General features: G+C 57.7%; 1 protein-coding gene across 1 annotated transcript; it reads right to left on the reverse strand.

Moving 5' to 3' along the window:
• COL1A1 (collagen type I alpha 1 chain) lies at positions 1–25171 on the reverse strand. The gene is made up of 51 exons (XM_029074911.2): positions 24951–25171; positions 23044–23238; positions 22747–22781; positions 22608–22643; positions 22406–22498; positions 22244–22315; positions 21051–21095; positions 20683–20736; positions 20432–20485; positions 20060–20113; positions 19557–19610; positions 18276–18329; positions 18037–18081; positions 17845–17898; positions 17706–17750; positions 17474–17527; positions 16462–16560; positions 16331–16375; positions 16146–16244; positions 15888–15941; positions 15657–15764; positions 15362–15415; positions 14611–14709; positions 14161–14214; positions 13942–14040; positions 13765–13818; positions 12993–13046; positions 12809–12862; positions 12639–12692; positions 11523–11567; positions 11074–11172; positions 10448–10555; positions 9772–9879; positions 9286–9339; positions 8776–8829; positions 8169–8276; positions 8025–8078; positions 7391–7444; positions 6875–7036; positions 6487–6594; positions 6194–6301; positions 6047–6100; positions 5815–5922; positions 4638–4691; positions 4445–4552; positions 3884–3937; positions 3432–3539; positions 3049–3331; positions 2312–2502; positions 1880–2122; positions 1–1020 (listed from the first exon to the last, which is right to left on the reverse strand). Exons 1-51 carry the CDS (start codon positions 25030–25032, stop codon positions 874–876), a joined length of 4365 nt encoding a protein of 1454 aa, XP_028930744.1. The 5' UTR covers positions 25033–25171; the 3' UTR covers positions 1–873.
• Positions 25172–25746: the final 575 nt, after the last annotated feature.

Here is a 25746-nt window from a genome sequence, read left to right on the forward strand (position 1 = left end):
CACCTTAGAAAATTCACAAAAGTCCCAAAGCGGGAAGGGAGCAAAGCCAGACATCGGTGGACACTGCACTTTGCAACTGTTAGAGCACCACATGGTGACCCCCCTCCCCCCGCCGGACCCAGGTGGCTGGCATCCCTCGGCCGGACAGGGGCGGGCGGAGAGCTGGACAACGAAGAATTAGCACCAGTGGTCAGAGTGGGGCGGCCTCGGGAGAGGGGCCGGGAAGACCCCCCTCCCTGCCCCTTCTAGGCGGCGCCCGCGGTGACGAGAGGTAGTCTTCTGACAACAAACATATACAATTGACCCTTCGCAGCTCCCTCCTGCCATCTGCCCCCTCCCCCCACCTCCCACCCCAGAGAAACAAGGGGGGGAGGGGTGTCCCCCCCTCTGGAGACCCTTCGGCCCTCGAGGCTAGCGACGTCCTGTCCAGGGCTCCCGAAGGCCAGCAAAGAATAGCCTCCGCGGGGTCCGGAGGGACCCGCTCTGATCACTTGTCGCCCCGTTTTCTCTCTTCGGCCTCTGCCCCTGGATGGGGGGCGGGGAGGTCGAGGTGCAGACGAGAGGGGAGGGGAGATTGGCCTTCTCGGCGGCCCCACATCTGTCTTCAAGCAAGTGGACCCAATTTCCTTTTTTTAAAAAGTTATTTATTTATTCGCTTTTTTTTTTGGTTTAATGCTTTTTTTTTTTTTCGGTCGGGTTTGACGGAGACGAGAACTAAGTTGGAGAACTGAATGGAGAGGAAAATAAAAACCACGAATTCAAGTCCATGTGAAACGGTTCCTTTGCTTTGTCTTGTTTTCCGGCCGGTGGGGGTGGGTTTTCTTTCCGGGGAAGGGAGCCGGGGGTGTCGAAGGAAGCCGGGCGGAGGGGCGTTCACAGGAAGCAAACGGGCCCGATGTCGACGCCGAATTCCTGGTCGGGAGAGCCAATGTCCATGGGGGCCAAGTCGATGACCGGCAGGCGGGAGGTCTTGGTGGTCTTGTATTCGATGACCGTCTTGCCCCAGGCTCCGGTGTGACTCTGCAAGAGGAGGGGAGGGGGGCGATTAATGGGGGCGAGTGGAGGGGGAGGAGGTAGATGAGAGAGCTGCCGGGATGATGACCCGACCTCGACTATCCTCTAGGGACAGCAGGTGCGGGGGGCGGGGGGGGGGGGAACAAAATATTTTTTCCCTCCACTCTCCCAAAGGAGAAACTGAGACCTGGAGGGGATTAAAGGGGAGGAGCGCAACCTGGTGGAACTCGGAAATCCGAGTTCGAGGTCCGGATCTGCCCCTGGCCTGCTTTGTGACCTTGGACAACTCAAGCCACCTCTCGGACCCTCGTTTTCCCCTTTCTGCAAAATGCAGCCAAGAATAATAGTAATGATTGTAGCATTCGTTAAGCACATACTAAATGCCAGGCAGTGTACTAAACGCGTGGTGGATACAAGCAAACCAGGTTGGACACAGTCCGTGTCTCGCATGGGGTTTGCAGGTTTAATCCCCATTTTACGGATAAGGTAACTGAAGCACATATAAATTAAGTGATTTGCCTAAGGCCACACAGCAGACAGGTGGCAGAGCGGGAACTAGAACCCACGTCCTCTGACTCCCAAGTTTGTGCTCTGTCCACTAGATCATGCTGCTTCATACACTCATCCTCCCTATGTCTTTTGACCCAAGACCCCGGGTCAAAGTCTGTTTCCTATCTGATTACCCCAGCGCTTAGCACAGTGCTTGGCACCTAGGAAACGCCTAATGACTACCGCCATTAAGTGGCTGGCTGGAGGTAGGTCTCCCAACGCCAAAGCCGAGGCCGTGGAGCTCCATGCGGGGACAGGACTGGTGGTGGAAATGGTGAGGGAGGGGTTGCTTGGTGGAGGGGAGGGCCCGGCTCACCGTGCAACCGTCCTCTGTGACACCATAGGTGAAGCGGCTGTTGCCCTCGGCCCGGATCTCGATCTCGTTGGAGCCCTGGAGCAGCAGGGCCTTTTTCAGGTTCCCTGAAGCCTGGTCCATGTAGGCCACGCTGTTCTTGCAGTGGTAGGTGAGGTTCTGGGAGGCCTCGGTGGACATCAGGCGCAGGAAGGTCAGCTGGATGCCCACATCTGCTGCGTCGGAGCCCTCGCCTCCATACTCGAACTGTAGTGAGGTGGTAAAGAGTGAGTGAGGAGGCCAGTCCCAGAAACACCCTCCCAACATCCTGCCACTTTGGTGCAGGCCCCGTTTATTCTCCCCACATCCCTCGTTCTTGTTCTGAGTTGGGGCAGTCTAGTCCAGGACGACTCTCCTGTCCTCCCTCCCCCAAGTACACACCTGTTCCCCACTTACCTGGAAGCCCTCGCTCATCATCTCTCCGAACCAGATGTGCTTCTTCTCCTTGGGGTTCTTGCTGATGTACCAGTTCTTCTGGGCCACGGAGGGCTGGGTAGGATAGACGCAGGTCTCTCCAGTCTCCATGTTGCAGTAGACCTTGATGGCATCCAGATTGCAGCCTTGGTTGGGGTCAATCCAGTATTCTCCTGTGGTGGGGCAGAGGAGAGTGCAAGAGAGTGAGGACCCAGAAACGGAAGGAGGCCAGGAGTGTGGATTCAAGTCACAGGTCGGTCATTGGTCTGCGGGAAGTAGCGTGGCCTAATGGATAGAGCCTGGACCTGAGAGTCAGAAGGGCCTAGGTACTAATCCTGGCTCTGCCACTCGTCTGCTGCGTGACCTTGGGCAAGTCGTTTAACTTCTCTGTGCTTGTTACCTCATCTGTAAAATGGGGATTAAGCCTATGAGCCCCATGTAGGACTGGAGTGTGTCCAACCTGTTTAGCTTGTATTTACTCCAGGGCATAGTTAATATAGTGCCTGGCACCTAGTAATATTAATGATGGTATTTGTTAAAAATAGCGATGGCATTTGTTAAGCACTATGTGTCTTACTCTATGTCAGGCACTGTATCAAGCGCTTGGTTGGATTCAAGCACCTAGTAAGTGCTTAACAAATATCATAAAAAATGGAGAGTAGACCAGAGCCGGGGGAGGGGATGGGGTGGAAGATGGTGACACGAGCGGCGGCACCTACCGCTCTTCCAGTCAGAGTGGCACATCTTGAGGTCGCGGCAGGTGCGGGCGGGGTTCTTGCGGCTGCCCTCGGGGCTGCGGATGTTCTCGATCTGCTGGCTCAAGCTCTTGAGGGTCGTGTCCACCTCCAGGTCGCGATCACGGACCACGTTGGCGTCGTCGGCCCGGTAGAAGCGGCCACCATCGTGAGCCTTCTCCTGAGGGGGCTGGGGCAGGAAGCTGAAGTCGAAGCCGCCACTGGGAGGTCCGGGGGGGCCGGGAGGACCAGGAGGGCCGGGGGGACCCTGTGGCAGAGGGAGAGAAAAGCAGTGGTCAAATCCGGGGTTTTTCCTGGGGTCTGAAAGCCAGGCGATGGGTCTGGGGCGGCGGCCAGAGACTACATACAGCGGGGCCGACATCTCCGGTGCGACCTCGGGGGCCGGGGGGACCGACGGGGCCGGGAAGGCCGTTCAGACCATCTTTGCCGGCAGATCCAGAAGAGCCGGGGGGACCCTGTGGGGAGATGATCGAGAGTCAGGTTATACAGCGCCCCCAGTCTGGACAATAACAACAACACAACCCCAGGCTGGACAACACAACAGCACAACCTCAAATGACTATAATTCCAAGCATCTCTCCAATGTCTGACCTAAAACCCAACTCCAACAGATGCCCCCCAATCCACCCTCCACCCCCAGTCTCAGCTCCCCCTCCTAGATGGAAAATCAGAAGTGGGAGCAACGAAGTGGTAGAATCCAGCCTTGTCACCTCCCCCCAGCTCCCAGGCATAACCCAAACTTTCCCTAGGAAGGCCCCACATCTGTTTTCAGTAAGAAGAGGATGAGGCGATGACTTACTCTTGGGCCAGCGGGACCAGAAGCTCCAGAAGGACCTTGTTCACCAGGGGAGCCCTGTGGGGAACAGAAATTTTCTCAGATCAAGAATAGGCAGAGGCTGGAAGCCAGAGAGGAAACTGGGAGATGGTGGGATAGGGGTGTGTGTGGCGGGGATGATGCCTGAAATAGTCTCATAGGGTTCTGAATTGGGGTCTGGGATTCCTTCAGGTATCAGACCCCTGGTAACCGTCCCTCCTTTCTCCCTCACGGAAGATACAGCCGTGGTTCACTCCCAGCAGAACAGGATACCCTCAAACTGGCTTTTTGCAGTGTTGACACCCAAATTACAGCATCCTGCCCTTTTCCCAGATTCTTACTCTCCCCTCCACGCCCTGAGAAGTGGTCACCTTCATCAAACGATGAGGTTTGGAGAAGTTAAGCAGCTTGTTCAAGGCCACACAGCATCCCAGAGAGACAAATTCTTAAGTGGAGATTCCCAACAGCTGGGGAAGGGGGCTTGGACTCCCCCACACACACACCCCAAGTCCTCCCGGGTCAGAGAAGAGCCATGGGGATACTCACAGGAGGGCCGGGAGGACCTTGCAGTCCAGAGAAACCTCTGTGACCCTTCATGCCTCGGTCACCCTGTTCGCCAGTCTCACCCTTGTCACCGCGGGGGCCTTGGGGACCCTGGAAGAGGAGAGAGGCAGCCGGTCAGTGACAGGAAGGCTGTCATGCTGTGGCTATGAGGGAAGGTGTGGGGACGGATACTTACAGAGGGACCACGGGCACCGGCAGGGCCAGCGGGGCCAGCGGGGCCAGAGGGACCCTGGAGGAGAAGAGAAAAAAAGAGCCCTTGGTTAGTGAGTCTGCTGCACCCCTCTTTGGGGGCTTGATGGGCACTAGGATGCCAAGGTTCTATCCTGTGCCCCAGTCCTTGCTGCCAGGATAGAAAAGTGTCTGTTTATTGTTATACTGTACTCTCCCAAAGGCTTAGTACAGTATTCTGCGCACCATAAGCACTCAATAAGTACGATTGAGTGAATTAATGAAATACTGATTTTTTTAAATGGTTTTTGTTAAGCGCCTATGTGCCTGGCACTCTACTAAGAGCTGAAAGATAATCAGCGGACACAGTGCCTGTTCCACATGCGAAACTATGTGCCAGGCACTTTATTAAGAGCTGGAAGATAATCAGTGGACACAGTGCCTGTTCCACATGCGGCTCACAGACTTAATCCCCATTTTACAGATTAGGTAACCGGGGCAAAAAGAAGTTAAGCGACTTGCCCAAGGTCACACAGCAGAAAAGTGCCAAAGCCGGGTAGTCACAAAACCCTCCACGGCCTGAATTTGGGGAGTGCATCTTCCACTTCCCCAACTCACTTCGACCTCAGTGATCTGCCGTTATCTTTACCACTTCCGTGGGAGGCAAGGAGTGGGCAGCTGGAATTCCACCCTCCCCACAATTTCCAGATAGGGAAACTGAGGCCTGGAGAAGTTACATGATGGCCCTGAAATCACAGAGCAAGCTCGTGGCTGAACTGGGTAGTAAGCTCCTCGAAGGCAGGGATCATGTTTACTATCTCTGTGATACTCCCCACGGCGCTGAGTACAGCATAGGCACCCAATAAGAGTTCAAGCAACAGGAGCCTTGCCGAGTAGAACCTCGACGTCCTTTCCTAGTCCCTGTCTCATCGGGACCCCCACCCCAGGGGGCCGCAGCAGGCCTCCGGGGCGCCCGAATTGATCAGGGTGGGTTAAACTGCGTGTTTGCACACGTCCCACCGAGACCAAAATTCACTTGGCCAAGAGACTCGACGCTCCGGCCCTGCCCCGCCCAGGTCCCGCCCCCATCAGCCCGCCCTGCCCCGTGGAGAGCAGGCTCCCGCCCCTACCCTGCAGCGCGGTCATTGTCCAACCACAGCCTTCCGGGAGGAGGCGTCACTTACAGTCTCGCCGCGATCTCCGTTCTTGCCTGCGGGGCCGACGGGGCCGGGAGCGCCGGGAGCACCGGGGGCGCCAGGAGGCCCAGCTGGGCCGGTCTCGCCACGGTCACCCTGTGTAGGGGAGAAGGGCAGGGTCAGGGCCAGGCCGGGGGCGAGGGAGAGGAAGAATTGGGGGAGGGGAGTGGTGGGGGGCGAAGGCTGGGCGGGAGGATGGGCAGGTGGATGGGGGTCTTACCTTGGGGCCTGCAGAGCCGTCGCGTCCGGGAGCGCCTTCAGAGCCAGGGGCGCCCTAGGGTCAGAGAGACAGGCGGTCAAGCCGGGCATGGGGAAGGTTGGGCAGAGGGGCGCCTATTGAGCCACGGGGCAGCGGAGGAGGTCTCACCTCGCGTCCGGATTCACCAGGAGGTCCAGCCAGTCCGGGGGGACCCGCAGGGCCGGGAGGACCACGTTCACCGCTCACACCGGATGGACCTTGTTTTCCGGGTTCACCCTATGGGGGAAGAGGCAGGTCAAAGTAGGGCCGGGCAGGGGAGGGGGACGTCCAGGGACCTTTCCCCAAACCCTCCCCCACCCCCTGGGGACTGTTTCACCCTCCACCCCCAACCCCTCCCCACGCTGCACTGGCCCCAGAGGCCAAGGCGTGGGGTCAGGGAGGGTTGACCCCAAGACACTCACAGAAGGACCGGGCAGGCCAGGGAAGCCTCTCTCTCCTCTCTGTCCAGGCAGACCGACCACACCGCGCTGTCCAACAATACCTTGAGGTCCAGGGGTACCAGGGGCGCCCTGCGCAAGGGGAAGAGAGAGGCGTGTGAAGAGTCTGGACCCGGGAGAAGGAGAGGGACGAGACAAAGGGGGATGACTGGGAAATAGGGAATCGGGGGGGGGGGGGGGTGGGCGGAAGGAAGGGAAAAAGGAGCAACCCCAAGTCTTAATACCATGAGACCCCCGAGGCCCGGGTTTGCGGAGTCACTGTCTCTGAATCCCTGAAGGGGGTGGTTGAGGGGGTGGAGGGGGTGTAGCCTGGGAAAGAGGAGCCCCTAAGGCTGGGGGAGGTGGGACTCACAGCGGGACCGTCAGAGCCGGGAGAACCCTTCTCGCCAGTAGGGCCAGGGGGACCAGCAGGGCCAACTTCACCGGGACGTCCAGCAGGACCAGTCTCTCCACGAGGGCCTTTGCCGCCTTCTTTGCCAGATGGGCCGGGGGGACCAGGGGGGCCGACATTGCCCTGGAGGAAGAAGCCGAGAGATCAGGACTCCTTGCTTCTCGCTGGGCCTCCCTCCCAGGCCTATGGCCCTGACCCCAGGTGAGGGGGCAGGGCAGGGAGAGACCCAGGGAGGCCTCCCAATCCCTCCCACAACTCTTCCAGTCCCTCCCACCGCTTCCCAGTCCCTCCCACAGCCTCCCAGTCCCTCCCACAGCCTCCCAGTCCCTCCCACCCCTTTCCTCTTCCTTTCCACAACCTCCCAGTCCCTTCTACCACTCTCCCACAGTCTCCCAGTCCCTCCCACAGCCTCTCTACACCTCCCCCTTTTCCATCTCCTCCCTAACCCACAGAGGCAGAGCGGAGGCAGGTACTTACGGAGGGGCCAGGGGGTCCGACTCTGCCAGCAGCACCAGGGAAACCAGTAGCACCCTTTGTGGGGGGAAAAGCAAATGTCAGGGGGCTGGCACAGCCTTACCGGTGGCCCAGCCCAAGCTGCCAAGCCTAGCCTCCGAAGCGTGGCTCCTCTCTCATCTGGATACGTCCAAGGGCAGTCCCCAGAGGCCAGTGGACTGGCCCAGGCCCTGTCCAGGGGCAAACAACCCCTATCCATCCATACAGCAGGGCCGACTACCATGAGGAGAGACCCTCTAATAATGTTGGTATTTGTTAAGCGTTTACTATGTGCAGAGCACTGTTCTAAGCGCTGGGGGAGATACAGGGTCATCAGGTTGTCCCACGTGAGGCTCAGAGTTAATCCCCATTTGACAGATGAGGTAACTGAGGCACAGAGAAGTTAAGTGACTTGCCCACAGTCACACAGCTGACAAGTGGCAGAGCTGGGAGTCGAACTCATGACCTCTGACTCCGAAGCCCAGGCTCTTTCCACTGAGCCAAGCTGCTTCTAGTGATTTCTCTTTCCCCTAGGGGTGTGGGATGGATTGAGGTGGGTGGGAAAGGAGCCGATGGGGATCGCCCCTGCCGGGAGAGGCAGGAGGGCGGATTTACTTACAGGGGGGCCAGCACTGCCACGGGCACCTTTAGGACCAGGAGCACCAACATTTCCCTGCAGGAGAAGAAAGAGATGTGAGCCTCAGGGCGGGGGCGGGGCGTGGGGGCACAGCGAGGGGAACAATGGCGGGGGGCGAACACTCACAGCAGGTCCGGGGGCGCCAGTGGGGCCAGCAGGGCCGGGAGGACCAGCGTCACCTTTGGCACCAGAATCACCAGTTTCACCTTTAGCACCAGGTTGGCCATCAGCACCCTGGAGAGAGGGAAGAAGAGCGGGAAGGAGGGAAGGAGGGGAGGACGAGGAGAAACGGAGGGAAAGGGAAGGGAGAGAGGGAAAGAGAAGGGAGGGGAGAGGCAGAAGGAAAAAGTGGGGGGAGGGAGAGAGAAGGAAGGGAGGGAAAGAGGAAGAGGGAAAGAGAAAGGGAGGGGAAAACAGGGAGAGAGGGAGGGAGAAAGAGAGGAGGAAAGCAGGAGGGGAGGGAGAAGGGGATGCCGGAAAAGAAAGGGGCAAAGGGAGGGAGAAAAGTTAAACACTGAAACAGGCCCAAGGGTACCCTTTTCTCTCTCTTTCTCTCTTCTCCACCCAGCTAGTCTACATGCTCCCCAGGACCCCTCAGATCTGGGTGGACCGCAAGAGACCATCTGATCCAGTCCCCTGCCTTCAGGCAGATGATTCTCAGCTGCTCCCCAAGAGTCGTGGTTCAATCTCCCTGTCCCCCTCCAGCCCCCTATGAGAAGGGAGTGGTACTTACAGGGGGGCCAGCAAAGCCGGCGGGGCCAGGGGGGCCAGGTTCACCTCGGTCTCCCTGAAAGAGAAAAAGGGAGCACAGTCAGAGGGGTAAAGGGGAGGCTGGGCTTGGGGCAAGGCAAAGGGGAAAGTGGAGAGGGGTAAAAGGAAGCAGGGGGTGAGGAATTCATTCACTAATTCATTCATTCACTCAATCGTATCTATTGAGACCTTACTGTGTGCAAAGCACTGTACTAGGCACTTGGGAGAGTACAATAGAACAATAAACAGCCACATTACCTGCCCACAACGAGTTTACAGTTTACAGGAGACCCCGGACATTAATATAAAGTACAGATATCAACATAAGTCCTATGGGGCTGGAAGGGGGGATGAATTAAGGGAGCAAGTCAGGGCAATGCAGAAGGGAGTGGTGGAAGAGAAAAGGAGGGTTTAGTCAGAGAAGGCCTCTTGAAGGATATGTGCCTTCAGTAAAGCTTTGAAGTGGGGGAGAATCAGAGGGGTAGTGACTTACGGGGGCTCCACGGGCTCCAGTGGGACCAGCAGGGCCGCTGGGGCCGGACTCACCCTGTAAAGGACAGAATATGGCATGAGCACGGTGGACAGAGCAGAGGGAGGCAGGGAAGTGAGGCTCTGAAGGTCAGAAAAGCCATCTCTAGGGCCTCTGAGTCTCCCCAGCTCTTCTCACCTGTGCCCTCTGTTCTGTTTCTTGGGTCTTCCCCCTCTCCCCTCCTCTGCTCACCTCTTCCCCATAAGAACAGACAGCTAAGCTCCTTCCTCTGGAACAGTCCCCACCCCCTTGGCCCCTGGCATTCTGTCAGCAGGCCCCAACTCGCCGCCCCCAGTCGTCCCCATCATAATGCCACTTGCTCAGCCCTCAATTCCCGCTTGGTCCTGAGAAAATAGAGAAATCCCCGAGAGAAGCCAGAGCCCACCCCCAACCTCGTGCTCGAGTACCCGGGAGCAGTGGCATGCCAGAGCAGCTGTGGCCCCTTCTTACCTTGTCTCCAGGGTTGCCAGCGGGGCCAGGGGGCCCAATAGGGCCGGTCAGACCACGGATACCATCTTTGCCGGGAGCTCCATCGCCACCTTTGGGACCGGCATCGCCCTGGGCACAGAAATGGACCATGTGACTGCCAACCCCTGGCACAGCTATCCGGGGAGACACCGACACCACATCTCCCTCAGGACCCCCCTACGCACACCCTACCAAGTCCTAGAGAAAAAGTCGGATGGGACCAATGGGGGCGAGCATCCGGTCATAGAGAGGGGAGTGGGGTGGAGGGGGGGAAGACGGCTGTCCCACTGGAGGGGTTTGTGTCCGACAGATACAGAAGAAGGAGCAGCTTAATAGTTGTTAAGCTCTTACTGTGTGCCACGCATTCTGTACTGGGGTAGATGGGTAGGTCGGGCACAGAACTTGTCCCAAATGGGGCTTACAGTTTCGGGGTGGGGGGGGGCAGGTGGAGGGATTTAATCCCCATTTTACAGATGGGCAAAATGAGGCGCAGAAAGGCTAAACGACTTCTTCCAGGTTACAGAGCAGGCAAGTGGCAGAACTGGGAATCGAAACCCCCAGTCTCAGGAGCTTTCTACTAGGCCCCACTGCACGGAGGCAAGACCTCTTGGGGGTGGGTTTGGGGCTAGGAGAGGCCGGGGGCCGGGCAGGTACTTACTCTGTCACCCTTAGCACCAGGCAGACCAGCAGCACCACGCTCGCCGGGCATTCCCTGCAGACCAGGGGGGCCTTGGCCGCCGGGAGCACCGGGGGCACCAGCATCACCCTGTTTGCCAAGAAGGAAGAAGAGGGTCAGGCCCCGAGCCCGCTGCCCACGTTCGCACCGTCCACTCTAGTCCTTCAGGTGGACGCCCGGCCCCGCCCCATCCCCTCCGAGCCCCGGCAGCCCCCAAGATGCAGGAAACACTCTGCACCTGCCAACACCGCACCAGGAACAGCCCCGCTCCTGGCTGGCCTATTTTTTAATAATATTTGCTAAGTACTTACTCTGTGCCAAGTACTGTACTAAGAGCTGGGATAGATACAAACTAATCAGGTTGGACACAGTCCATGTCCCACATGTGACTCAAAGTCTTATTGTTCTTTTTACCGATGAGGTCACTGAGGCACAGAGAAGTGAAGTGACTTGTCCAAGGTCTCACAGCAGAGAAGTGGTGGAGCTGACATTAGAACCCAGGCCCTTCTGTCTCCCAGGCCTGTGCTCTATCCACTAGGCCACACTACTTCGCGTTGGTGCTTCTTTCCCCACTCCCACCCGGCCCCAGCCCAGGCCACAACCCCTACCTTAGCACCATCATTGCCAGGAGCTCCATTAGAGCCACGGGGACCCTGGGGGCCGGCGGGACCCTGGACACCACGTTCTCCGGGGAAACCTCTCTCGCCCTGGGGAAGAGACACAGTGGGTTACATCCAGTCTCGGGTAGGGTAAGAATTGGGGGGACGAAGGGGGACAGTGGGGAGGCGGAGGAAGGGGAGGGAGCCGGGAGGGAAGTAGGAAGGAAAAGGGGAAAGGAGAGGGAACGCTTAGTACAGTGCTCTGCACACAGTAAGTGCTTAAGAAATGTGATTGACTGATGGGAGGGGAAGGGGGAGGAGGAGAAACGGGGAGCAGGGAACGTGTCTACCAACTCTGTTACATTGAACTCTCACAGTCACTTAGTACAGTGCTCCGCACACAGTAAGCGTTCAATAAATATTATTGACTGATTGATGGGGAGAAAGGCAGGACTCACTCTTGCACCAGAAGGACCAGGGGCACCAGCATCTCCGGGGACGCCCTGTGGAGGACAAGAAAAAAAAGTCACATAGTACTCAGGAGCAGTGACTTCCTAGGGCAGAGAAATCCTTATGACAAAACTCAGCATCCGAACCTACTAACATCTGTCTCTGGCTCTCCTGAAACTATCGTGAGGTCGACCCGAGACTAGGTTGTAACTGCAAAGTTAAGCACTTTCTATGTGCCACGTATCAATTTCGTAGTATTGCACTCTCCCAAGCGCTTAGTACAGTGCTCTGCACACAGTAAGCACTTGAAAAATACCACTGATGGATTGCTATTATTACCAGGTTCCCTGACTCCTTTCGAGGCTCACAATCAAAGGAAGAGGGAAAACGGGTATTGAATTCACATTTTACAGGTGAGGAAACTGAAGTTCAGAGAGGTGAAGTGACTTGTCCATGATCCCGCAGCAGCCAAGTGGCAGAGCTGGCATTAGAAACCAAAGGGTATGTTCTTGCTCTCCACGTGACACTCTCATCCTTCCCAAGACCCCTACTCCTATCTTCTGATCTCTCCCCCCAAGCCCCCAATCTAGCCTGTGCCCTCAGCTACGCCCTGCTGTGGAGTGCCAGGGAGATAATTTCAGTCTCTCTTCTGAGACCCAGCCCTCCCCTCCCCACCAGCCTTGGGTTCTCTCCTACGGTATTTAGATCCTCCCTGCCTCCCGCCCTTGTCCCAGCCCAGTTTCTCAAAGGACCCTTCCCCTCTCCCCTACACGAAAAGAAAATGGAGGAATGAGGCGGGGTGGGCCCAGGACTCTTGTTACCCCTATAGTCAGGGTTCAGAGGACTGAACCAGTGGCCAGAGGCCAGAGGAAGGAGAATCACAAAAAGTCATCTCAGACTCAGCAGGTCTATCCCAAACCCATTTTCCCTCTGCTATTCCTTTATGATGCTTGCTTTTGTATCTGGCTTCTCCCACAGTTTGTAAGTTCTTTCTGTTGTCTAGCCCCATTAACTCCAACTTCCCAGAGCACCTGCCTCTTTTAAGGGCACGAAGGCAGGACCAGGTGCTGCTGTGGGGGCTGGGCTGGTTCGCCATCCCCCTTACCTGTTCCAAATTCACTCACCTGTTCACCAGGTTTGCCAGATTCGCCAGCTGGACCAGAGGGGCCGGGGAGACCCTGTGGAGAGAGCGCGGGAGGGAACAGCGAGAGGTGAGGTTCTGGGAGAGGAACCTAGGGACCCCTAGAATTGACCCGACGTCCTCTAGATCCCGGTACCCGAGAGGCTTCCTCACCTGGAATCCAGGAGAACCGGAAGGGCCTTGTTCACCTCTTTCACCAGCGGGACCCTGACATGCAAGGGGGAGAGAGAGAGAGAGAGAGAGAGGGTCAAGAGGTGATCCTTTCCCACCTCGCCCCAGCCCAGCAGCCCGGTCCGCCCTGTGGAGATGGGTTAGAGAGAGGACAAGGGATACTCACAGCGGGGCCGGGGGGACCTTGAGCACCAGCTTCACCATCTTTTCCAGCAGCTCCCTGAGGAGGAAGAGAGAGAGTAAGAGAGGGAGTCCCGACAGCAAGGCTGAGAGGGAGAGGGGCTATTTGGGGTCTGAGACCCCAGAACGCGTTTCTGAGTGCTATTGTGGGGGGCGTAGAGCATGACACACGTCCCTCGGGCCTCCCCCCTCCCCCCACCACAGCTTCGAGGACAGGCTAGAGCCATCGAAGTATCAACACAGAGAGGATGCCGATCCGTCACCATGGAAACCACAGCCGAGCCGGCCTGGTTCTCCCTGGCGGTGGAGATGGGGGAAGGGGGCAGCCCAGGGGAGCAACTAATCAGGACTTGGGAAGGGTCAGGTTCGGAGGGACCTCTCTCTTTATTGCTCTATTATACTTTCCAAGCGTTTAGTACAGTGCTCTACACACAGTAGGCGCTCAATAAATACGATTCCAGGAATGAGAAGTCGTTGCCTGACCTGCTCCCTCTGCTCTTCCCCCCTACCCCACCAGCCCTAGAGCACTTATGTATATATCTGTCATTTTATTTATTTGTACTGATGTCTGTTTATTTGTATTGTTGTCTGTCTCCCCACCTCTGGACTATGAGCCCGTTTTGGGCGGGGTTGTCTCTCTTTATTGCTGTATTGTACTTTCCCAGGCGCTTAGTTCAGTGCTCTGCACACAGTAAGTGCTTAAAAAATACGATTGAATGAATGAATGAAAGAAAACGGTAGAAGGGGGAATTACTCACCACAGCACCAGGGGGCCCGGGAACACCTCTCTCTCCGGGTTTTCCAGGCTCACCCTGTGGGAAAATCCCAGTTGGTGTTGGGAGGAGAGCAGGGAGGGAAGTGGGAGTCGGGGGCAAATGAGGAGGTTGGAAGCGTGAGGGGCGGGAGGGGAGGGGGAAGAGGAGAAAAGTACTCACAGCAGCTCCTTTGGGGCCAGGGAAACCCATCACACCAGCTTGACCACGAGAACCGGGGGGGCCGGGGGGCCCGGGGCGACCATCTTGACCAGCGGGACCCTGTCGGTGAAGGGCAAGTGAAGAAAAGTCAGGAGGGGGATGAGGTCCGGGAAGGGGGGAGAAGAGGAAAGGGGGCGGTGGGGAGATGGGGGGGGAGGGGGAGGGAAGAGGACTACTCACAGTAGGACCGGTCTTGCCATCAGGACCAGGGCTACCAGGGCTTCCAGTCAGACCCTGCCAGGGAGGAAAGACGAAGAAGAGCAATCAAAGCCCCTTCTCGCTGCACCTCTTCCCACTGCACCCCCGAGAGGACCAGACAGGGGAGAGGCTGAGGCAGAAAAATCCGAGGGCGGTAGAGAGGGGCACTGCCAAGAGGAAATGACTTGGGAACGGGAGAGCCATCCACTCTGAGACCCTCCTGAGGGTAGGGCAAAAACAACTCGGGGGATGCCTCCTCAGGTACCCCTCCAGAGCAGGTAAATGGGGAGGGGCAGATAAGGCTGGGTTCCTCTAACCTACCGTTTTCCCTTCCGACCCACGACTTCTCTGGACTTCTCCCTCCCGCGGGCACCCGCAGGGCACTCCGGTTGATTCCGGGTGCACGACTCAGCGGCAAGTCCCGTGACTCACCTTGGCACCAGGCAGACCAGCCTCGCCAGGGCGTCCAGCTTCTCCGGGAGATCCTTTGGGGCCAGCGGGGCCGGGAGAGCCTCGTTCACCAGCAGGGCCCTGTGGAACGTGGAGAGGAGTCAGACCTCAGAGTCCAAAGCCGAGACCCATTTCCGGTCTCTTTCGGGTGGGTGGGCACAGCTGGCAGAGAGTTGCAGGCCCAGCTAGGCCGGATCCAGGGCACTTGGGCACCCTTGGCTAGAGTTTGTGGATATGAATGGTCCATTCTGAGACAGATTACAAAGATTTTCTACAGTCGTGAAGGTGGGTGCCCAGGAGGGTAACCAGAACCCGGTTTCTCCAAGGGTCCTGGGGCCGCTGAGGGAGACAGAGTCCTAGACTGTGCGACCATGGGCCTGAACTGGGGTCCCCACTGTCTAATCCACAGTGGTGATGTCCTAAATCTGGTCCCAGGGGCAATGCCTCTACACTGTAAACTCCTTGTGGGCAGGGAATGTATCTGTTTATTGTTGTATTATACTCTCCCAAATGCTTAGTACAGTACCCTGCACACAGTAAGCACTCAGTAAACACGATTGAATTAATGCATGGTGGTCTCTGACTTGTGCCCGAGACAAGTGCCCAGAGCAGTGATGCCCGTAAGCTCCAAACAGGAAGAATTTTAATGAGTTCTCCTGCACCTCCAGCCCATCACCCTTCCCCGGGGTCTTCCTAGCCAAGTGTAGATACAGAGGAACAGAACAGAACCTACCTTAGGACCAGCAACACCATCAGCGCCAGGAAATCCACGGCTTCCGGGGCCACCCTGTGTGGGGAAAAACGAGGCTGTGAGCCAGAGAGGAAGTGGGGAGCCATCCTGGGCTAGTTTCTGGGCCTGCCACGGCCTCGCCTCCCCCCACCCCAAGCGGGGCTGGGGGTCTTTTCCAAGGAGCTAGGAGTCCCCAGACCTGTGCCCAGAGGGCACGGTGTTGAGTCCCGTGGAACAACCCAGAAGATAAGGGCAGAGGGGACCAGTGAGAGGGATCGGAGGACTTGGGGGTACTCACACGCTCGCCAGCTGGGCCGGGCAGACCAGTGGGTCCGGGCTCACCACGAGAACCTCTCTTGCCTTCTTCTCCAGAGGGGCCGGGGGGTCCCTGCACACCGACGGGGCCCTGAGAAGGGAGAAGGGGAGAGAGTGAGAGGAGCAGGATGGACCAGCCAGGACCCTCACCAGAGAGAGAAAGAGAGAGAAGGAGAGTGAGTTGGAGGCCTAGAGCAGCGTAGGGAATACTTACAGGTTCTCCTTTAGCACCGGGATCGCCCTTGTTACCGGGAGCACCAGGTTCACCCTAGAACGGGAAAAAATGGCAGAGGTAAGGTGAGGAAGCAAGGGACAGAGGGTACACGGGGATCATACGGGCACATGTCATTCCCTCATCCACGGTCCACTCTGTTGCCTAAGGCCTGGGGCCGAGCACTTCCAGGGCAGGTGGGCCCAGCGCCCTCCAGAAGGGGCAAGGTATGGAGTCATGAGAGGATAAGCTGGTACTTACGCTGTTTCCCTTGGGGCCGGGACCGCCGCTGGGGCCCTGGGGTCCAGAGGGGCCGCGGGCACCGGGGAAGCCGGGAGCACCAGCAATGCCAGGAGCGCCCTGTGGGAGACACGGGAGAAGGCTCAGGCCCTGGCGGAGGAGAGCCGAGGGTCACGGCCGGGCGCAGGCATTGTTTAGATACTTACATTGGCACCTTTGGCACCGGGTTGACCATCAGAGCCGGGGTTACCCTACAACGGAAGAGAGGCAGAGTGAGTGGAGGAGGACAGAGGGCAGCCAGGTGGCACGGAGAGACAGTGGGCGATGGAGCACTTACAGAGGGGCCGGCAGCGCCAGCGGGACCAGGGGGACCAGGCTCCCCACGGGCGCCCTGGGGACCTTCAGAGCCGCGGGATCCTTGGGCACCAGCTTCACCCTGAGGCAGGAAGAGAGAGAAGATGTCATCGCCAGAACTGAGACTCCCCCTCCCTCGGGTCAGTCCCGAGGTCCCTCTGACCCAGAATTCCATCTTCCTCAGGGGCACCAGGGCACTTGGAGGAGTCCTGAGGGGGCCAACCCCCAGCCCCACACCCCCTCTTCCCACCAACCCCAGCAGGGGTCTTGCTAACCAAGGCCCAGACACTGAAGCGGCTTAGCCAAGTGAATAGCGCAAGGGCCAGGGAGTCAGAAGGACCTGGATTCTAATCCCGGCTCCGCCACTTGTCTGCTGTGTGACCTTGGGCAAGTCACTTCACTTCTCTGGGACTCAGTTCCCTCATCTGTAAAATGGGGATTAAGGCTGTGAGCCCCATGTGGGACAGGGACTGTGTCCATCCTGACTAGCTTGTATCTAACGCAGCTCAGAGCACAGTGCTTGACACACAATAAGCACTTAAAAACCATCATTAGAAATCTACTTGGCTCTCCACTCTAGGGAGGCGGGGGATGGGATGGGGGCTAATAAATAGGGACAGGGCAAGGAGTGTTCGAAGATATTTGAGAAATCAAAGATCAATGTCCAGGAGCCAGGAACAAAAGATCCGCAGTGATGGTCGGAGATTTTACCCTTTGAAAGGTGGACCTATAGTTTGTAAGCTCCCCGCTAAACTGTAAGCTCCTTGTAAGCAAGGATCGCGTCTAACCAACTCTGTTGTACTGTACTTTCCCAAGTGCTTAGTACAGTGCTCTGCACACGGTAAGCGCTCAGTAAGTACCATCGATTGATTGGCTGGACATCATCTCCTCCTGGAGACTTTGACTCAGAGTCCGTGAGGGGCTGGGGGTGTTGGGGGGAGGTTTTTTTTTTGGATGGGGGTCCCAAATCAATGTGAGGCCTGGAGTGTTCCTACCTTAGCACCAACAGCGCCAGGGAAGCCAGGGGGACCGGCGGGGCCAGTTGGACCCTAGAAAGGAAGGGGAGAAGTTATGAGGGTGGGGGGCAGTAAAGCAACAGGATCAGCCTGTGGGGGGCGGGGGGACAGGATGGGGGTACGATGTTTCCCAAGGCGAGGGGAGGCCCAGGATCCATCCCCATCCCAGGACCACTGTCCAGCCTGTCTCGGGTTCCGGGAACACACTTACTGGGGGTCCTGCAGCACCAGGCGCACCGTCGTTGCCACGAGCTCCCTGTGGGAGAGAGCGGAGGAGGCTCTCCGTTAGCGCCCGAGAGCAGTCCCGAACCCCTGAGTCCCGCCCCTCCACCCCGGGGGAGGGTACTTACAGCTGGGCCGGAAGGACCGGGGCGGCCTCTCTCACCGGGAAGACCACGGGGTCCCTGGAAAAGAGAGCCGAAGAAGCTGAATTACAATGGGGGGCGAGACCCTCTCCGCTCCGATTAACCTCCCACAACGGCGAATATCCCACAAGGTGGTCCGAGTGGGGGTCCCCCCAACAGCACCCCCTCCTCACTCACCATCTGTCCTGGGGCACCATTCTCTCCAGCGCTGCCAGGTTCTCCCTGCCAGGGAGAAAGAGAGGGTTTTTGAAGGGTGAGGGTTGAGGGTAGGGGCGGTCCAGGTGGGCTTTCCACAAAATAATAATAATAATAACGGTATTTAAGTGCTTACTATGAACCAAGCACTGTACTAAGCGCTGGGGTGGGTACAGGAAAATCGGGTTGGTCACAGTCCATACGCAAAAGGCGGATCTTACCTTGGGGCCGGCGGGGCCACTGTCTCCCTTTGCACCATCCAGACCACTGAAGCCCTAGAGGAGAGAGAACCACTTGCCAAAGTGAAATTCGGGCCCGAGGGCCAGGAAGTCCACCCACAACTTTTCTCATCTCGAGGGCCAAAGATTGATTCTCTCTGAGCAGGAGAGTATGGTTTCTGGAACTGGGATGGGCTTCCAGAGTCCATCTCAGCCACCCCACTGCCCCTGGGACTGTACTAATAATAATCACTGGGGTATTTGTTAAGCGCTTACTATGTGCCAGACACTGTACTAAGCGCTGGGAGGGAATACAGGCAGATCATGTTGGACAGAGTCCCTGTTCCACATCATGCTGACAGTCCTTTATCCCCATGTTGGAGATGAGGGAACTGAGGCCAGAGAAGTGAAGTGACTTGCCTAAGGTCATAGAGCAGACAAATGGTGAAGCCAGAATTAGAACCCATGACCTTCGTACTCCCTCTTCCCTAGATATCTCCAGAATCGAGGTTCCTCTGCCAGCCTCTCTGTAACTCTGACATTTGGAAAGCTCTTACTCGTGTCTTTCTTAAATGCCTCATGCTGCAGTGGCAGATTTGCTTCCTTTTCCTGCCTTCCACAAGTCCAAAGAACCGCTGCACCTACTCACCCTGCACCTGCTGTATGAAGAGCGCTGTGCTGGATGGCTACTGTGTACAGAGCACTGTGCTGAGCGCCTACTGTGTGCAGAACAGTTTTCTGAGCACTTACTGTGTGCAGGGCCCTATTTTGGGCACTGACTGTTTGCAGAATGCTGAACTGGGTGCCTACTGTGTGCAGGGCGCTACACTGGGTGCTTAATGTATGCAGATCACTGTATAGAGCACTGTATATAGAGCACTGTACTGGGCCCCGACTGTAGGCAGAGAACTGTATCGAATGCCAACTGTGTGCAGAATGTTGTATTCGAGTGCTGTTCTGGGGACAAACTGTGTTCATTCATTCATTCAATAGTATTTATTGAGCGCTTACTATGTGCAGAGCACTGTACTGAGCGCTTGGAATGAACAAGTCGGCAACAGTGTTCAGAGCATCGTGATAAGTGCCTGCTCCAGGCAGAACGCTGTAGTGGCCACCCGAACTGGGCGCCTCCTGGGTAAAAAGCGCTGTTGCGGATGCTTGGAAACAGTCAATAGGGGAAAGACATGGATCTTTGGGAGGGAATCAAAACCCTCCAGAGGCTTGGCGGCGTTGACTGGGTTAGGGGTTCATAGGGCCCAAGGTCCAGAGCGAAGTTTGACTCACCCTGTGTCCCTTCATGCCAGGGAGGCCAGCAGTTCCGGGCAATCCGCGGGCACCCTGGAGAGGAGACAGACATACAGACAGTTGGCATTGAGAAGGCCGAGTTTTCCGCGAGGGGCTTCGTTCCACTGGACAGCTCCGGGCCCAGGTCGACTTCACCCTTCGCTCCGCCCAGGGCATAGTCCCCTCCCACCATGCTGGAGGCCCGGGATCTGCCTCCCTTCTGACCACGTCCTTCTGCGGGTCAAAGTTTAATAATAATATTGGTATTTGTTAAGCGCTTACTATGTGCAGAGCACTGTTCTAAGCGCTGGGGGAGATACGGGGTCATCAGGTTGTCCCACGTGAGGCTCATTTGACAGATGAGGTCACTGAGGCACAGAGAAGTGACTTGCCCACAGTCACACAGCTGACAAGTGGCAGAGCCGGGATTCGAGGGTCGGAGGGTCAGGCGGCCCGGATGTCCCGGCTCTCCCAAACCCAGGTCCAGCAGAACGACCCTTTACCTGAGGTCCAGGGGGTCCACGCTCACCGGGGCGTCCAGGCTTGCCAGCTTCACCCTGGGAGGAGAGGAGATGTCAAGGGGAGGGTACCATAATCCTCCCGGGGTCATCGCATCTATCCCCCCTGCCTCAGCCCAGGTCCATCCATCCCTGGCTCTCCGACAGGCTGTGGGGATCGAGGCCAGCTTGTCACCCCAGATCCCCTCAACCCTTGTTGGGTTCGGGCCTGTTTCTGACTGGAAGCTCAGCCTCCAAGGTCCCCAACCCCGCCACCCCCTGAGCACACCACCGAGGGGGCTGTTCTCTGGGGGAGAGGAGGTGGCTGTGATTTCCGGGGCAACAGTTTCCAGGACAACGGTCTCCAAGGTGACTTACATCATCTCCGTTCTTGCCAGGAGGTCCTGCAGGGCCACGGGGTCCCATGGGGCCCTATGAGATACAACAGAAGAAAGAGTCAATCACCACAAGGAAGGAAAGGGGTTAGCTTTAGAGGGGGAGAGAGGCTGTAGTGAGGGAGAAAGAGAGAGATAGGGAGGGAGGGAGAGAGGGGAGGCAGGGAGTTACTAGCAAAGGATAGGAACCACGAGGATAGAGAAAAGGTAAACTGAGTCCAAGAAAGTACTTACTGAACTGCCGGGCTCTCCTGGTTCTCCTGGAGGGCCTTGGAAACCCTGGGGACCCTGGAAGAGAGAGGAAAGCAATGGAGAGACTTAAAGAAAGACATGGAGAGGACTCTTTTCACACACACCCCAACCCCCACAGCCGACCCCCAGCAAAGGACAGGCGAGGCCCATTCGTGGCACCTGTTGATGGCCCCATGCACCTGCCCCCACACACCTGACACTGCCTTTGCCCCCTAGCCCAGGAGACGTTGAAGCAGCTCTCCCTTCTCAGAACACCCTCCTGGAGGAGCCCCCCTCCCCAGAAACTCTCATCTCCAAGCAGGGGACAAAGGAAGAACTCTGTGGGGAAGGACGAGGCCACGAATACTTACAGGGGAGCCGGGAGGGCCGGGGAGACCGCGGGGACCGGAAGGACCCTGTGGAGAGGGGAGAGAAAAGGCTTGAGTCCTCAGGAAATCCACAGGAGCTTCCCCCTTCCCCTCCAAAACCCCCTCCCACCCTCCTTAGATGGAGTCACAGCCCCTTCCCCCCCACGGGAGAGACTAATCTGGCCTGACCTCCCCACACCGCCATCCCAGTTAGAGTGTTAGGCCCTTGTGGGTGGGGAAAACAGGTCACTTCTTTGCTCTGTACTTCCGAAACGCTTAAGCACGGCCCCAAGAGGGTGCTTAATAAATGCTATTTCCACTGCAACTCCTATTTCTGATGATGTTGTTATTATTATTACAGGAACTACTATTACTAATGCTTCTGCTACTACTATTTCTAGTAGTACAGGGCCTGGCATATAGTAAGCACTCAACAGAAATCTGAATTATTCATAATAATGTTGGTATTCATTAAGCGCTTACTATGGGCCAAGCACTGTTCTAAGTGCTGGGGGAAGATACAAGGTAATCAGGTGGTCCCACGTAGGGCTCACAGTCTTCATCCCCATTTTACAGATGAGGTAACTGAGGCCCAGTGAAGTGATTTGCCCAAGGTCACACAGCGGACAAGCGGTGGAGCCGAAATTAGAACCCATGACCTCTGACTCCCAAGCCCGGGCTCTTTCCTCTGAGTCACGCTGCTTCTCACAATTATTACTTATATTATTACTGCTACTACTGATGTTACTGCTACCCCCTTACCCTTCTCTCAGCACTATGCTCATTAGTATTTATTACTTATTACCCTATTTATTTTGTTAATGAGGTGTACATCCCCTTGATTCTATTTATCTTGATGATGTCTTGTTTTTGTTTTGTTCTGTTTTGCTTTGCTGTCTCTCCCGTTTAGACTATGAGCCCATCATTGGGCAGGGACTGTCTCTATCTGTTGCCGAATTGTACATTCCAAGCGCTTAGTACAGTGCTCTGCACATAGTAAGCGCTCAATAAATACTATTGAATGAATGAATCTACTATTACTACAGGTACTCTCATTGGATACTTCTACTACTATTTCTTCTGTTACTCCTACCTAGTACTAGTGCTACTACTATGACTACTGCTTGGACTCCTCCTCCTTCTTCTCCCTCTCCTCCTTCTCAGTGTTCCCCTGGCAGAAGACCCCAGGAACTCACCATCGGGCCGGGCACGGACATACCACCGCCGGCTTTCTCATCATAACCGTAAGCCATCTGAGGGGCGAAGTTCTGTGGGAACAGGAGTAGGGGGAGGGTCAGAGCTGCCGAGCTGGGGTTTGAGGGGACCACCCCCACGCCCCCAGCCCAGAGGCTACTTACCCCGCCCAGGCCGGGAGGGCCTGGAGGCCCAGGGGGTCCAGGAAGGCCAGGCTGTCCGGGGATGCCATCTCTACCAGGTGGGCCAGGAAGTCCCTGGGAAGGAAGAAGGGCACCGTCAGCGGGTCACACATGGACCTGGGACCCACCACCCACTCAAGAACCCAAAAGAGAGAGCCGAGGAAGGGAATGGGGAGATGCTTACCCTCTCGCCACGGGGCCCAGTCTCCCCTCGGGGACCCTGCAAGGAGAGGAGGAAGAAGAGGACAAGGGTCAGGGGAGCCGCGGGGGGCACAGGGGTAGGTGAGAGCGAGGAAGGGCATGAAGAGGAGAGGGGACATTACCTCAACTCCAGCCGTTTCCGGGTAGGATGGTGAAGCTGATGGGAGAAGAAAGAGAAATGATCAGAAGGTGGGTAACTCCTCATCCCTAGCCTCACTTCCTTCCCACTGGCTAAAACCCCAGTCTTGCCTCCCCTGACCCGCTGGCAGAGCTGGGCAGGAACTGGGTAGGGAAGTAGGAAGAAACTGGTGCGGGGACTAGGCCCGGGGCTGGACCGGGAGCCGGGGTGGGGTGAGGGTGGGAGGCAAGGTGGGGAAGTGAGAGGGAAAGCCAGGGCAGGAGTTGGGCCCAGTGCCCACCGTCGCTGTCGGGGCAGACGGGGCAGCATTCCCCTAAGGGAATCTCGGCGTTGGGGCAGTCGGATGTATCTTCGCAGATCACTTCGTCACACAGGATGTTGCCGCTGTCACAGACACAGATCTGGCAGGGTTCGGGTTTCCACACGTCTTTGTCGTTGTATTTGCGGCCATCCTGGATGCAGGTGCCGGATGGGACTGTGGGGACAGCGAGAGGATGGGGTTGGGGGTGGGGCTGGGAGCCGGGGGCCGGAGCTGCGAAACTGGGGGCGACGGGCCCGGGCGGGGGGCTCTGGGGCTGCGGGCCAGGCACCTCTCCCTCCCCACCGGCCAGGAAAATCTGGTTTAGCCTTCTCCCCGCCCCACCTCTCGCTCCCTCTTTTCCGGACTCTCAAAGTCTCATCTGCTTCTCATCAGAGTTGGGGAGAAGGGCTTGGGGGGAGGAGAGAGAGAGAAGCGACCGAAGCCGGGGGGAGGTGGAAGTCGGAGGCTGGAGCTATAACTCTCTACAGTGGAATTTAAACACAACCTCGAGCCAACTGTCGCTTCCAACTCCGACCTCCTCTCCCTGGAGCGGAGAAAGTGGCCGGGACGGCGAAGGCGAAGACGCCCCCATGGAGGGAAGAGGGAAGGGCCTCGGGTCCTTGTACCACCAGGAACGAAAAGGGGGGCAATGAAGAGATTGAGAGGAGCTATCCCTTAGGGATGGGGTTTGATCCGGATAGGGCGTCTGGCCCGGATCGAGGGGGGCTGGTCCGGATTGGGCGCTGCCAGCCCAGAATGGGTTAAAGGAGCGTGAGCCCGGGTTTCACGCGAGGGAGACAACCCCCCACATACTAGAAAATCCTGAATAGCTCTCGTCCACCCCACCCCAGCGACCCCTGTCCCTCCTTACACCCCAAAGACACCAAATAGACACTCCACGGGCCGACAGCCCCAGAATAAGATGCTGGGGGACACCCTGCCCCTCCCCGTCCCGCCCCCCGCTCCAGTCTGCCCCCTTGCGGGGCCACAGCATTCACCCGGGAAGGATAATCGACGGCGACCGAGCCAAACTCCCTCCCTCCTTCCCGACCACGCCCACTGTCCTCGGCCGCGACAGGCCACCAGGGGGCAGACCACGCCAGGCAAATCCCGGCCCTTAGGCCCAGCTGAGATTGGGAGGGAGCCGGCCTGGAGGGGAGGGGTCGCCGAAGAGAGCGAGGGTCTCTCAGCTGCCCCTACCCCCCACCCCGGGGACCCTCTCTCCTGTCGTCCGCTGGGCAGACCCCTGCCTGACCCTCCCCAAGGCTGCTGAGGGTGTGCAGGGCGGTGCGGTACCTCTGCTGGCCGCTAGGGGGCGGGATCGCCCCGCCCTACCCACACCCACTCGGGTCTCCCCATTCAGCCTCCCAGCAGCAAATCCTGCGGCCGAGGGCTCTGTGTCGGCCCCGGCTGCATCGCCTGCAAAAACGCTTTCCGAATGAATCATCCCTAATCATTTCCTGATGGCTTTTGCAGCCCTGGCTCCCAAACTCACACCCCCAACTCCCTCCATCCCTTCCTTGGGTCCCCAACCCAGAGGATTCCACCCTCCTCAAATCGCCTGCCGTGTAACACTGTGTACCCAGGACGCCTAGGTCCCTGTCTTGCCCTCCAGGGCAGCTCTCCCTCCTCGCCCCTCTCCCCTGGGCTTCCACGCCCTCACTGCCTCTCAGCGTCCCGGGAAACTTCTGCTGACCCTCTGGTCTCCTGTTCCCAGAAGCCCCCGAGACTCCTTACCCACCACCCTCTCCCGAGTCCCGTCTGAACCTGGACCCCCAGCCCTCGTCTTCCCCCTTCCCCACACGCAGTCGTCACCCCCGTCCGGCCCTGGGGGACCGAGGAACGGGAGGTCACCGACCCTGGCAGAGGAAATCGTTTCTACTCACTGTCTTCTTCATCTTGGCCGTGTGTGAGCAGGGCAGTTGCTGCTAGCAGGAGCAGTAACCGGGTATCCACAAAGCTGAACATGACTAGTTCCTAGACATGTAGACTCTTTGGGGACTGGGTCCTGGCTTGGAGTCCGCTCATACAGGGCCCTTCGGATCCGTACACCAACTTGTTCAGCCCCAGGAGAAACTCCCTACTGCCTTCTCCCTGCTCCAGACTCCCCTTTTATACCGTCCCGGGGCCTGGGAGAGGAGGGGGCTGGGGCTGGCAGCACCCCCCTCAGAGAGGGGGAGCGGGAAGATCTCCCCTCAGCCAATCAGGAGCCCTGTCCCAGCCCCAAAGTTGGGAGGCAGAGGAGGAGGAGAGAGAAAGAAAGGGAAAAAAAACAGACAAGTCCAGCCCCTGATGGGCTTGAGGTAGGGCCAGCTGTCTGACAGGCGGGGTTCTGAGTAAGGGGTTGGGGGCGGAGGGTCCCGTAGGGCCCCCTGAACCCCAGAAGAGGGGGAAGCTTGGAGGGGCAGATGGGGAGCATCCAGCGGGTTGTTGGTTAGGGGAACAGGGACTAGGGCTTGGCTTCAGGGTTCCTTTTGGGGGGAGGGGGTCCTTCTGCTGACGTGTCTGGGGTGGGGGTGGCTGGATGCTGTCTTTGCTCTAGGGACTTGGGGACCGTGGGGGGTCAACTGGTCTTCTCGACTAGCGCTGGGGCACACATTAGTTTGGAGCAAAGGGGGCTAGGCCCCTGGACCCTGGTCACGGAGTTTCCCCCTTTCCTTTTTCTTGGACGAGTCGGGTCAG

The sequence above is a fragment of the Ornithorhynchus anatinus genome, chromosome 11 (genome assembly GCF_004115215.2).
Source record: "Ornithorhynchus anatinus isolate Pmale09 chromosome 11, mOrnAna1.pri.v4, whole genome shotgun sequence".
Classification (NCBI taxonomy): domain Eukaryota; kingdom Metazoa; phylum Chordata; class Mammalia; order Monotremata; family Ornithorhynchidae; genus Ornithorhynchus; species Ornithorhynchus anatinus.